The sequence below is a fragment of the Nipponia nippon genome, unplaced genomic scaffold (assembly GCF_047370975.1).
Source record: "Nipponia nippon isolate SJK-2023a ecotype South Korea unplaced genomic scaffold, ASM4737097v1 scaffold_6, whole genome shotgun sequence".
Taxonomy (NCBI): Eukaryota; Metazoa; Chordata; class Aves; order Pelecaniformes; family Threskiornithidae; genus Nipponia; species Nipponia nippon.
The window spans coordinates 74392961-74407023 of record NW_028262380.1 but is presented as its reverse complement, the minus strand read 5'-3'; the positions used below and the strand labels follow the sequence as shown (position 1 = coordinate 74407023).

General features: G+C 36.8%; 1 protein-coding gene across 3 annotated transcripts in view; it reads right to left on the bottom strand.

Annotated features, from left to right (window-relative positions):
• The window catches only part of SCLT1 (sodium channel and clathrin linker 1), a 44540-nt gene that overhangs the window by 16664 nt on the left and 13813 nt on the right, over window positions 1-14063 (bottom strand). For all 3 annotated transcript variants that reach the window (XM_087736826.1, XM_087736828.1, XM_087736829.1), the window contains 7 exons: window positions 9717-9807; window positions 9472-9563; window positions 7613-7790; window positions 4048-4146; window positions 2303-2374; window positions 1290-1364; window positions 633-778 (listed from right to left, as the gene is read on the bottom strand). In XM_087736826.1, coding sequence (XP_087592952.1) covers window positions 633-778; window positions 1290-1364; window positions 2303-2374; window positions 4048-4146; window positions 7613-7790; window positions 9472-9563; window positions 9717-9807 — 753 coding nt within the window. The remainder of the gene's footprint in view (window positions 1-632; window positions 779-1289; window positions 1365-2302; window positions 2375-4047; window positions 4147-7612; window positions 7791-9471; window positions 9564-9716; window positions 9808-14063) is intronic.

The following is a 14063-nucleotide window of genomic DNA, read 5'->3' as shown; positions in this document are numbered from 1 at the left end:
TTGCTCTGGTGAAGTGACAGCATTTATGATCATCAGAGTACAGAAATGACTGAAGCTTCTAGAGAATCCTACACTTTTCATGCTGAAAACAACCACCTGGTCTAAAAATGTGTTCCATATTGTACTTTTTTACCACTGTATTACTGGAATTGCAATAATGTCTATTAGCTCTGAACACAGACCTGAAATTCAGTATGCTGTGTAAACAGTGTTCTGAATGTACTAGGAGATTCCTCACTGTACATGAATTTATAAAGTAACAAATTCTTCCTGAATATTTCATAGAGTAACTTCTCCTACAAACAGTATTTCCTACAGCCAGTATTTAAAAATGCAGTAAAGATTCCAAATAATATACTCCAAATAATAATATATTTTCATTTTTTTTGTCAAACAACTGCTTGCAGTTCTCATCTTGTAAAGAAAATCTTTCATTCCATAGTGTGTTATCTCCTTTAATTCTTTTACAGTAATTCATGATTGCCCTTGCCTCAGAACTATGGTATCTTGATACTATTCCTGCTACTGGTTAAAAAGATGCGACAAAAACCTAACACATCATTAACAATTTAATTAGTCAGAAATAATTTCCACTGCTTTCCATTCCAATTTCTGTAATATCCATTACTTACTTCATTTCCAGTTGTTTCAGTTTATTTTGTGTTGTCTGTAGACTTAGCTGAAGGTCACCTTTTGTAGTTTCTGCAAGCAAATATTTCTGATGCAGTTGCTCCAGTTTTCTATGGTCAGATTCATGTCCTCTGTCTTCCCTGCAAATCTGAAGAATGAACTTACATGTAAGATCATCTTTACCTTGCACTGGTGATTGGCAGTGTGGTACTGACAAGGAGGCTACTCCTCACTGCATCCTATTTTCCAGCGATTTAAAACAAAGCTGAATTTCTATCATTGTTGCTGCTACTTGGGAAAAAAGTTTTCAAAGATCTGGCATTCATTTAGTTTTCTGTCTATTGAGCTTAAGTTTAACTGGAATATATACCAAAATTCGTTCTGATTATGTCGAACATCTCTCCTTTTATGTTTTACACTTTTCAAAGAACCCTCTTTTTCAGTTTAGTATTACAGCTTTAAAATACTTTCCAGATTAAAAAAAACCCCACGCATTAAAATAATTACCTGAAAATTTACAATTAAGAAAATCTACTCAAAAAATAAAATAAGAAAACTAAGGGAACCAAAAAACCCTAAGAAATGGGAAAAATCAATACATCTTTTCCTTCTAAAAGGAGATCTTAAACGTGATGTAAAAATGCACGCAATTGTCTTACCTTTTCAAGTTCTTCTTCCACTGCTCTCTTTTCTCTAATGGCTCGTTCAATTTGTCCCTGTTTTTCTCCGCATTCCTATTTTAAAAAGTCATTTTTAAATAAATCTAATAAAAAATAACTCAAAAAAAAATTCAAGAAGTACCAAAGCTAAAACCCAGCCATTGTAAATGTAATTCTTGCTGCTGGTACGTATGCATTTGATTGTATTTACCTGCTCATTATTTTCTCTATAGGATCAGCCTCATTCACTATACAGACTAAGACACGTAAAATGAAACCATTTTAATAAATTTAATCCATACATAGGTGCATATGCACCGAGCTCTTCTAGTCTCCCACATAGTTTGTTACAAGTCCTGGTTCATTCAAGAATACGACGATTGTGATGCACAGGCTTTCTCTTAGCATACTTTATCAACTTTTATGTACTTCATTTCTACATCCCCAGCTATAGATAGGCAATACTCTGCTTTCCATGCTTTATTTATCCCTGAAACAAACAGGGATACTTAAGAAAAGCCATCACATGGGAAATGTTTTCCAGCACAGAATCTCACTGTCAAGATGCTTGTGAACTATGACAACAATATGCGTAAATCAAGGAATAAACTTACAAAAAGAAATGCGTGGATTTGCAGAACTGTATTATTTCATGCAGAGCCAGGCAAGATTCTCAGTACAAGTAAGATATGATTGTATACACATAAGGCAAATCTGCACATTAAAAAGGAATTTTCAAAGCAAGTATCCTTTATACCTAAATATGAATCTCTGCGCTGACTGTTAAGACACTGCACACAGTTGCTTTTGTCAAGTAACATGAAAGACACTGTATGTTGCATTCATGTCTGGAGACATGCAGGACGTGAAGTGCTATTCAGTAATAAAGCATAGTCCTGGACAATTCTTCATTAATCATATTTTACTCGACTTACTTTTACCCGAATTTAGTATTTTACTTGATAAACAAAAACTAGAAGTCTCAAAAATACTATCGTCAGTCAACACCATACCATCTGAAGACCTGAGAGTTCTTCTGTCAGTCGAGAAATCTGCACATTATATTGCTTCTTTGCAGAGTCTACCTGTGATCAAAACCGAAGTAAAACTAAAAAATTAATCCCGTGAACTATTCTTCCATCCTGCTTTTATACATATATATAGTCCATATGTGGTGCATGTATATAAATATGGAAATACACGGGACTGCAATAACTGACAAGTCTTACTATGTAAATGTTAGAAAGAATGTTTATTATCAATTCATACTACTTTAACTACGGGCGTTTAGAAAAAAAAGCAGAAAGGAGGGCATCGCAACAAGACCTTACAGAAAGAAAAAGACTGTCAGGAAAGCTGCTGTCCGTGAGGTGCAAGTTATTTGCAATTTGCGTAACGGACATTTTTAGATCACGTAACGAAAGAAGTATTTGTTAATACCTGGAGAAACATGACAACTCATAGTTTAAAATTTTACTTTTTATGCTTTTGATAGATTCACTTTTACTGAGATAATTTCAAAATAAGAAATAGGACATTTCTAGATTCTGATCAGTAAATCACTGTCACAACTAGAGCGCTTATCCTAATTACTGTTCAGCTCTTGCACCTTCTCCAAATCGTGTATGACATTTAATATCGCAGTTTTAAGTAATCCACACAATTTTTGTGATTCTTTCGGGTAACTGCCACAAAGAAGGCACAAACCGTCTTTATCCTCATTGTAAAGGCTCTGAAAATTTAGGCAGTATATTCCTGAAACCTCGCCAAATGAAAGGACTGGGAACAAAAAGAATCCTTTCATCCCTATACAGTACATATGCAAGTTGTGTCACAGTGAAGAAAGTGAAAGGAGGCAAAATCAATTTCACCACTGAAAACTTACAAACGAGATAATTGCTTTACACTGTCGTTCACTTGCAACAAAAGACATTGCCAACACGTGCCTCTAACAAGCCTTTATTTCCTCTGGAGTCTGCCTTAAAATAAAGGCAGGCTCTTTGACATGCAGATAATTACTGAGAACCTTGAGGTAGATTAGTCTGCATTTTAACTGCTGATGGGACACAACATGGAGAAAATTAATTTTGTGACTAGTCTTTTATCAGAAGAGCTTCAGTTTTTCAGCTGCTCATAACAACAATAACAAAAATCATACAGAGACTACAACTTGATTTTCTTTAGTCACTTCTCTATCAAATTTTGATTTCTAAGCATGCTGTGATATTGAGCCTTTTGATTGTTAGCTGTACTTGGTAGAAGAGTCTTACTTGCCTCAATAGAGGAATATTTTTAAGGACTGAGATGCCAAAAACCTGATAGCATAACTTTCACCAGGTCCTATCATCTTAATATGCATGATAGGCTTCCATCAGCAACTTCCAAGATGAGGCCATGCATCATAAATTAAATACCTCAATACCAATACAACACTCAAGTCTGTTGATGTGCTACTGAGCAGAGTCTCTGAAACCAAAGTGCCATTCTTTACATCTTCACAGTGCAGCCTTCTCTATAGCAGTGTCTGCACCGACATCAACGCTTTTGGTTCTTCAGACATTTAAGATCATTTAGTTTGGAAGAATATATGTCTAGATAACAAAGCTGGAGTACAGTACTGTCAGCATGCTGCCTTGCTACCTGTATTATCAAAACACTTGTAAGAAAACTGCTCGTGATGACCATGCACCATCAATAGCTTGTCACATTGAGGAAAACCAAAAAAATCTTCCCATTCTTTCTAAACATCATAACTTACTGCCTTTCTAATTCTTGCAGCAGTATCTTCTGCAAGCTGAGACATTTCATCTTTCATTTTTTTTATTTCCTCTTCCTTTTGTTTCTCCCCAAAGAGTGCCTAGAAAAAAATAACAACTTGAAATACTACTGGTAAGATTTCTGTGGTGACATAATATCTAGCACTGAGAGACGAAACCACACACGGTTACTATTCAAAAAACCTTTTTTCCTTTTTACTTTGGAGTAGCTGACCCAGAGACCCAACAAGAAAACAAGAACAGCGAGAACATTTTGCAGTAAATGCACACTCGTGTAAATCAGAACTACACAAAAAGTTAGTGTCAGTAGGTGCCTTTTTCTATTAGGACTTATTATTGGGACTTCAGATTTTGGCTGGGCGTGGAATTATACAGAAGAAAGCATAGGAACCCAGACCAAAAGGCAAAGCTACTCTCCAGTGTTCTCATCTGGGGCCAGGATCTGTAATAAAAAAATGCCAACGACGACACATAGAAAGTTTTCTGTTAGGAAACCAAATACCTGTATACACACACACACGTGCTCCTACATACAGCTAAGCATTTTTTATGGTTGACACACTAAATTACTCATCTCCCAGAAAACTAAAAGTAAAGGAGTAAAGATTTATGAACAACTAAGGAATGTGTATGCAGTCCCTTTCACGGTGGCTAACAATAAACCAAACAGCTCTTTAGCATAAAAGAATGGCAAGAATTACAGAAAAAGGTGTAGCGAGGAACCCTTCCTCTGGAGGATGCAAGAAAGCTACTGATGTTGAAGTATAATAGGAGATACTGGTCTGAAAAGATCATAGAATATAGAGTTCTCGATGGGCGAGATGAAAAATCCTAGGTGGCACATAAAGAATAGGTAGATGCATAACGGGAGAGAGACATAAAAGCATCCCTATTGGATGACATAAATTCAGCCTATAGAAGGTGACTCACTTCAGGCAGTAACATGCCACTTCATCCGTCATACTCTCTTTTACTGCTCCCATTCAATTCAACTTTGTATTTTATTTCTCAAACTACTCTTTTAAAATTCTTCTGATGTCTTTTTGTAAGCTTAGCTTTGTGTGCTTCTGCACACAAGCAGCATTATTATGACAGCCTGTTACTCCCACTCCTCAGTCTCTTACAGAGCAGGGAGAAACCTCTGTGGCCACAGTTGAAGACACAAAGAGTTAACTCATATGTATATTATGCTGCATTTTGTTATCCTGCTCATTAACAAACTTCCCAGTTTGAAAAATTCGGGATCCTTTAGCCAGAGCAGTAAATTAACAAGTGTGTGCAAATTCCAGTTTATTCTTACTACAGCATCAATCTAAACTGTTACTTATAACAAGCCACTTACTTATCCATAACTGCTCAGTTACTGTCTTCGAGACGCAATTTACATCACTACAATTTTTACTGGACCACTTCTTTCTGTCAGCTTCATGTGAGTTTATAGCAAGTGGCATCAAATGATCTGCTGAACTACTTTTGGATGAAAAATGGTGTTCTAACACTGCTCTGATGTACTAATAGTTAGCCAACTGGAAATGCGATTTATACTCCTTACCAGTAATCTGCAAATGAAAGAGTGTTTTCTGGTTTTTTAAACTCTGAAAAAAATGATTTTATTTTCACCTTTCATTCTTCATGTTCTCCCCACTATCCAGTTGTAGGGGAATGCTGTTAAGGGTTGAAATATCTTACTAAGAAAAAGCAACTGACAAGTCCAAAGGTGGCCATGAAGAGCTGGAGGATGTAAAACTTCATTTTTCACCCCTTTCTGAACCAAAGCCTAACAGGTAAAGGGAACTGTAGAAGATCCGTTCATAAAGCAAATGAGATGCAGAAAGGTATGAGGAAATTATGAAAAGATGCCACCAAAGGGTTTCCTAAATGGCTATAAATATATGGGAAGAAAGATTGTAACGAGATGATAATCCTCTTTTGTATAACAGGAAGAATCACAGGCGTTTAGCTGCAGTAATGACCAGAACCCTAAGCTTTGTCAATATTGTAATCTATTCTGGAAGCAGGCCAGAAGGTAGCAGAATCTCTTTCAAGAAGTTAGTTACCTTTTCTGTCAGAAAAAAGGAGGCAGGTCTGCCTCCTTTGTCACAGAACTGAAATCAGCAAGAGCAGCGCTAACTTTAATACTCCAGAAGTTAAAAGTAAAAAGCTAGTTTAGATACTCAGGAGGCTCCTCAAGTTTGAAAAGTGACTTCAGACTGAAAGGGAGCATTTATGTCCTTAACTGCTCAACAGTTCAACGTGTTAGCCCAAACAGAATCAATTCCAAATTCTCCATTTATTCCCACAGACGTTAACTAAACTGGGTTTCACTTACAGATGGCTACAGTCACCAAACGTGCATTAAAGTTCTGTCTTGCCAGCAAACACAATACACTACATTTCTAAAAGCCTAACTCGAACTGAAGCTTAGCGTTAAAACACAAAGAGCCCATACTAGACAAAAGGTTACCAAGCCCTGTATCCTAAAGGGGCAAACAGCAGATACTTCAGGAAAGTTAAGAACTTGGAAACGGTAACTTTTTTTGGATCAAGAGACATGTCAAGACTTGCTAGATTAGACCCTGTTCTTCAGGAAGTTTTGGTGGATTGTCCTGTCATGAATTTGACTGTTTTCATATCTATACTTTTGGCACACACGTCATCCTATGACAGTTTAATAACACATTGTATATAAAAATTTGTTTTAAGGCTTCTCTGCACGTCTAGTTTTCTTTGTTGACTCCTCCTGCACTTTCCTAATTCTCCTGTGTCTTGCCTGAAACAGGCTGATCAAAACTGCACACGATGGTGCTATGTTTAAAGGCATCTTTATTTTTAACTCTCATTCTGAACATTCTATTCATTGTATCAAGTACCACTGCGGATCGCGTGAATGTATTTGAGACATCCACACCATCTCCTAAAACATTTTTTGACTGGTAAAGACTAAGTTCAGCACCGAGTATGGCACATTAGAATTTCTTCTGCCATTTTATAATACACTAATAAACGCCTCTGCAATTTTTTCCTGACTGCAGACTTCACCCACTCATTACGCAGGCCCTTTTCCAGACAACTTCTGAATAATTGAGATCTGAACACAGAACTCACTCTCTTGGTGACCTATGTCCATCATATAACAAAAAAGTCCCTTTAGTTTTAGCTCCTCTTTCCTAACCATTAGTAAGTTATAAATTCATAACAGGACGTGCCTTTTTATTCTGACAGCCTAATTTGTTTTTAAGTATTTGATAAGAAGCGCTGTCAAAAATGTTTGAAAACTCAAGTTCAGGCAGAGTATTACCACTTAGATCACCTTTAGCCAGGCACTCAACATATTCTTTGAAATTTATACTGTCTGACACGTCTAAGTAATGTATGGTGATACCACAGTTTGCCATCTTACGCATTACTAATTTTAGTACAACAGACATAAAAGAAGCTTCGTTGCCTATGGACGGATGCCTGTAAGAATACATAATCAGGCACTTCACAACTGTAAGTACTGAAAGTATTCCAATATCTAAGAAATACCTTCATCCGTTGCCTTACCTGACTTTTTTGTACGTTAGTTTCTTCTAAGAGCTGTATGCAAACTTGGACTTTTGCAACAGCATCGTACTTCTCCCTTTCTAGATTATCACACTTTGTTTGAAGCTCTCCGATTTGTTTCTCCAGGGCTGTTCTTTCTGTTCTCAGCTGTTCAGCGTCTTGGACAGTAACACGTAATCTGCAAGACAGTAATAATTTTACTCATTTAACAACAAGGTGTTTAATTAAGACGCTAATTCTTTCAAACTAAACTAATAGGAAGTATTTATTCCTAAGTTGTCAAAACGTCAATCCTGGTTTTCCGCTGTTTTTGGACGGAAGCTTTGAGTTTAATATTCATCAAGTCCTAGAAAGAAACAGAATTAAAGGAGTTAACTCAGATATCTAATCTCAGAAGATCCTTGGAAGAATGCTGCTATCCTGGGATACATCACTGAAAATGTTCTATATTAAAACAGAACAGAACAGCCCCAGAAGGAATAAAGTTTCCCTCTGTGGAGGAAATGGAATAATTGGATGTGGGCAATGAAGTTGCAGCTATACCATTAGAACAAGAAAACCGCTGCTAATTTTACAACAGCTCAGAAACTCTTATTGTTTAATTATGATTGTCAGTATTGGCAGGCACAAGAAAGGGCAAGAGAGTCTCAGAGGTATCCTCGAAAAGATCTCAGAAAGTTCCACAAGTGCTGCTGGTTCAATAAAGTGCATGGTTCTACATATCCACAGTGAGCACTTGGGCAACACTTGAGCTGCCTTTTCAAGCAGCCACGCTTCTGTACTTTCTAACATGTTTGTAATAAAACATAAAGACAAGCATTCTATTTTTGTAGAACCAAATCACAATTTTTCTAGAACCAAAAACCTACAGAAAATAATAAAACTAGCTAATTCCTTAAGACATTCTAAAATAAACTTAAGAGCCTCCACAACGCTTAGGCCAGTGAAATTCATCAAGCAGAGGTAGCCACACAAGTCTGTGCAACTCCTCGCGGCAGTACTTGACCACACGGTCACAAGGTTGGTTCCCAGAGTTACTGAAGAGTCTGCTAATCACGGTCGCAAGGCTGTGACCAAGAAGGGAAGATGAACAGTCATACAGTTATTTCAATAAGAAATTTATGAATTCTTCTCAGCTATCAGGTCATTTGACTGATGTTAATAACCGCTCATGATACTTGAATCAAAAACACTGCGCTCAGCTAAGAGTGATATCCTTGGAAAGTGAAGGGCGGGGGGGGGGGGGGGGGGCAACCCAGACAAAAGAACCTGATCAAGTCTTAGATCTTCCAGTAGATAGTGCTGGAATTAAAGTTCTACTCCTTAGCAGGTATTCAAACTACTTTTGTAACTAGCATTTATTGTTAAGAAGTGTGCTTTAACAGTTTTCTTAAATGATCTTTTTTGTATAAAGATTGTTAAACTAAGACCTGAAACCAAATCTTATTTAACACAGAAAGAAAAATCTGTATTCACCTCAAAACCAGCTAGTTTACATAAACATTTTCGAATTTCAGTGTGAATGTTTTTCTTTAGAACTCCACCTAAAGCTAACGAGAGTTAGAGTTGAGTAACTAGAATTTCTGCACTAGAATGAAAAATATATGCCTCGTTTTTTCTCACTTACAGTCAATAAAATCAGGTGGTCTGTTTTATCATTTTAAACACACTGAAATCAGAAGCTGTTCTGAAAGGCTGCAGAATAGAACAAATAAGATGGAGAGCAGCCAAGCATAAGATATCTGTATTTTGAGAAAACAGAACTGCTCAGAAACACAAAACCGAGAGGCTGAAAAAGACGTAACAGTTTATCTCGCTTGCACGTATCCTGTTATTAACACTGAATGAGCTATCTTTACCTTGTTTCTAATTGTTTTATACTAGACTGCATTTCCTGCAAGCGTTTGTCAGATGCTGTTTCTCTTTGCTGGGCAGATATCACATCTTCTTCCTAGAAAGAATGTATGTGTTATCCAGACATCATCTGAGCTTCCCTGAACATAAAACAAGTTAGAGAACAACTTGCAATTAATTTAACGTCAGCATTCAGATAACTGACTAGCCGTTACATTGCAATAGAAAATCATTCCTTTCTCAAGAATACCTTTCTCTCCAACTGGCCTTGAAGCTTCTCTGTCAATCTGGTCATTTCATCAACCTTAGCATTTGCTGTCCGCCCATCTATTTTGGCTTGCCTGCACAAAGAAAACAGTCTATGAATTACATTTCAATTATCATAGGGGAAAAAAACAACTCCATTACAACTGTTTGGAAATAGCTGTGAAGGGCAGTCAGATTTCGTAATACTGTTCCTACAGGGCAGTAAAGGTTTCCCCCTTCTTCTCCTTCTTACTACGTGGCAGCGAGAGAGGAATACCAAATTTATTAAACAAATTACTTCTTAAAGATAGCTTAACGAGAAGGTGTATGTGTTGATGAAATATTTTGGAGGACTAAGCAATCAAAAACTTTAAGGGATTCAATAACTTAAATATAATTGGCCACAGATACTTAATAGAGAAGTCTTTTCCAGAATTAGATTTCCCTTCTTAAAGCAATTTGACTAGGAATTTAAAAAAAAACATTAACCACTTCTGAAGAATTTAACTGATGTGCTTTGTAATCTGAAGAGGTTTGATGAGCTGAAACAGAAAAGGGTAAAAAAAGGAAAAAAAAAAAAAAGGACTAGTTAATGAATCAGACTTCCTCCTCAGTAGAAAAGCTCATTGAAATGAGCAACCCTCCTACTCCTCTGACTTGGGAACAGAAAGACAGAGAGAGTCCTTCACCTGGGGCGTAACCCAATTATTCAGGCTGCATCTTCGGCTAAATTTAAAGACCGATGATTGAATGTATGATTAAGTTAAAGAAGAGCAAACGTATTAGATAAGCTAATGCAAACTGGAGCACTAATAGCCATGAAAGAAGCTAGAAAATATTTAATGCTGTTAAGGGTCAACTTCAAGCAAAAATTCCTTAGAGAAATAATAATTTTGATGTAACGGCATAAAAGACAAGAGCATATTATACCTATCTGAAAATCTTAAGCAAAACATACATAATCCCAGCAATTCTACAGCAAATACTTAATTTCAGCTTAATTAATCAAGACAGCTAATTTTGTTTTAATTTCTTTGAAAAGCAAAAACAAACATGAAAGCATTATTCCCAGACACATGGTCCTCATTGCAGGTCCAAACCTTTGATCTTATTCTATCTGAATCATGCACGTTTCTCCTACAAAAAGTACTGTGAAGTTTATGAGGACATTAAGTTGCTTCCCCCAAAATATTTAATGTGTGCTGTAAAAAAAAAAACCAAAAAAACCCAAAATAAAAACTCAAAACCCAGCATAAGAAGGGAAAAATAAGAAAAATGTAAAGGGATCATAAAATGCACAACAGCCTAAGTATTAAAAACGCATTTTAATGACCACATTCAGATCCAGATCAAATTCAGAGGTGTGTGTTTAACAAGCAATAAATTGATTCTAGGGATGCAGCTTTAACATAATCTTGGCAAGTTACCTCTGTTTAAAAGCTTTAAGATTCTGAAATGCAGATCCCTGCCCTAGCAATGCCAAGTTTCTGTCCTAGCAATGCCAACAGAGCTTCGAAACACTAAAGCACTAATAAATGTTTTAATACAAATTCTAGCATATAAATAAGTGAAATCTGTTCAAACCTCAATTCTCTACAGAAATACATCAAATATTACATTGTCTCTACGCATGGCAGACTACGACCCCTTAATAGCTAGGACAATAGCACGTAAATAGTATGTAAATAGTACAGTGTAACCGTACATTTTGCATTGAGTTTATGTTAACACTGATGAGAAGCAAGGCTCAGTTCTCATCACCAGCCAGATTCAACAGAGACTTGTGAGAAGCCAACAGCTTGAAAGGAAACATGAGAACTTGTGAATGTGGGCGACACGTTTGAAGCGAAGCTGTGTTTGACCCTGCCAGGAGTCGCCCCATGGGCATTGCCACCTCTTCTCGTGCCTGAGAGCAGCCGCCCCACCAGACACCGTGAGTAGCCTGCACCCAGCTGGCAGCCCAGGGGGAAATAACTGGGGACCAACCCATCGGGTGCGTGTGGGAACGCACGGGGTGCTTTCTCAGCAGGGCACCACTAGCAGACTTCAGCAAGCGGCACAAGCACACACAAAGCTGGAGCACCTGCACCTCCAGCGCGAGGGGTGTGCAGGTGGAGCACATGTACGTCCCCAAAAGGGAGTACCTGTGCACACACTTTTAATCCATGCTTCCCGTGAGAGAGGGTGTGTGTACCTATATAAGAGCAAGCAAGAAAGTGCGTGTGAGATCAGTACTTCATGGGATTAATTGCAGAAGGCTGTTTATAGACTTGCATTTGTTTATTAATATACTGCAAATGCCTCGTATCACAGTTTACCTGTTATATTATTAACATTGGTCATTAATGTGTAGGCCACTGATTGTCCATTTATTGATTAATGGCATGCAGTTAACTGCTTTGATTGACTTCAGCCACATGTGCTGAGCAGTCGTGCCCAGCTAGAACATACTAAATCAGAAATCTAGTGTTCTGAAATGAGAAGGAAGATGACTACCTCCAGCCCTGGGGATACTTAGATGGAAGTCTGAAGTCCCTCACAACTTCACTATTTATAAAACAGCAACTAATCAAAAATATGCCTATATATTTGGGCATGTGTGAGTAAAAGTTCAGAGCAAGATGATCCACTAGCTTTCAGTCAGTCCCAGGGACTTCTACCTTTTAATACACCTTCTTCCTGAAGCAGCGGTTTAAGCAGAAAACAAGCACTTCCCTTCTACTATCCACGCTCATTGCCATATAGCCAGTCATACAGATCCTGGTGTGTATGCACGGCTACGAATCAAAGAGTTTGGCCATTTTGCTTGCCATGCCATATTCTAAATTATTTGATCAAAGTGGTATCATTAAAGAATTTCATATAACTCTAAGGATCAAGCCTAAAAAGGAGTTTCCTTTTAAAAAAAATGAAATAAAGGTGAGACCAAAGGAAATCATGACATCTGTAATTTTGACAAAAACACTCAACTGGCTGCACAACCATAACCTGAATGATTTTAAGTTTGGTTTTTGGTTTTGGTTTTTTTGTTTGTTTGTTTGTTTTGGGGTTTTTTGTTTGTTTTTTTTTAAATCAAAACCACTGAGAGTGTTAGAAATGCAGTAATAAACTGAATGCTGTTAGCATTTATTGAATATCTAAAATAGGTTCAGTTAATGCTAATTGCTTTCATACCCAAAGATTTATAGCTGAATGAGATACCAAAACAGTAATTCAATACTAATACCTTCTGCAAGGAAAGAAATTCCAAAAAAGTAGGGATGTGAAAATGTTGTTCTTTCCCTTTTAAGAATTAAATAGTAGCATGCACAAGCAAATTGCAAGTGATGACTGAGTTTGGAAATACTTTATTTTAGCAAATAGCCTGAATACAACCTTAATCTTTGATTGCTTGTCACAACGTTTTCCTTCTCCAAAACACACTATTGTTGAAAATAGTTTTTCCATGGAAAAACCTTGGCTAATAAAAATGAGAGGTGCTAACAAGCCCCCCTCAAAAACATATCTTCAGCCATTGAGGTAAATTGGCGCTTGTAAGCAGGTTCTGGTCCTAATTTATTATACAAAGGAAATGTAAAAATAAACATTGTTTAAAACAAAATTCTTCTAGTAAGTAAACCATAACATACCAAGCAGGGGGTGGAAGCTTAATACTAGAAGCAGATAATTTTTATTGCTCTCACAGCAAGAAAGTTTGGATACAACCAATCTTGAAAAAAAGACCAATTTTTAAATTAGTTAATAAATATTCAACAATGACCAATATTCAACACCAATTAATCTGTTCATTCACTCTAAAGCTGTATCTTTTACTGTGGGTATTGTGACGCAGTAACTTTAATATCTACTAATTGACGACTAGACTCATTAAACAGATGCTGAAATTTGTATAGCACCCAATCTTTACAGTGATAAGCACTGAGCATTACAACAGATACCAATTGCTCTTCATGTAATATTTTGCATGGGTTTGGAAGAGAGGAGAGGGAATGCCTGATGCAGCCATGCTTTCTTGGAGGGATAAAAATCAGTACCAGCATGCGTTCAGCCAACCTAGGTTTCTAAATACCGGCATTACCTGCAAAAGCTGCATACAAAATTGAGTGCATGAACACATGTGCATGCACAAACACACAGAGCCATCTTTAACTGTTTACATAAAAACGGGAATTATTTTTACCGTGATGTTCTTTAAAATCAAAAGATAAAACTAATTAAAACATCATAGCAGTCCAACCATATTAAATATTTTAATCAGAGTCTCAAAGGAAATTACAATCACTAAAATCAAAGGAAAATTTAATCATTAAACCAAAATTAAGTATATTATAAATTTTAAGCTTATAAACTT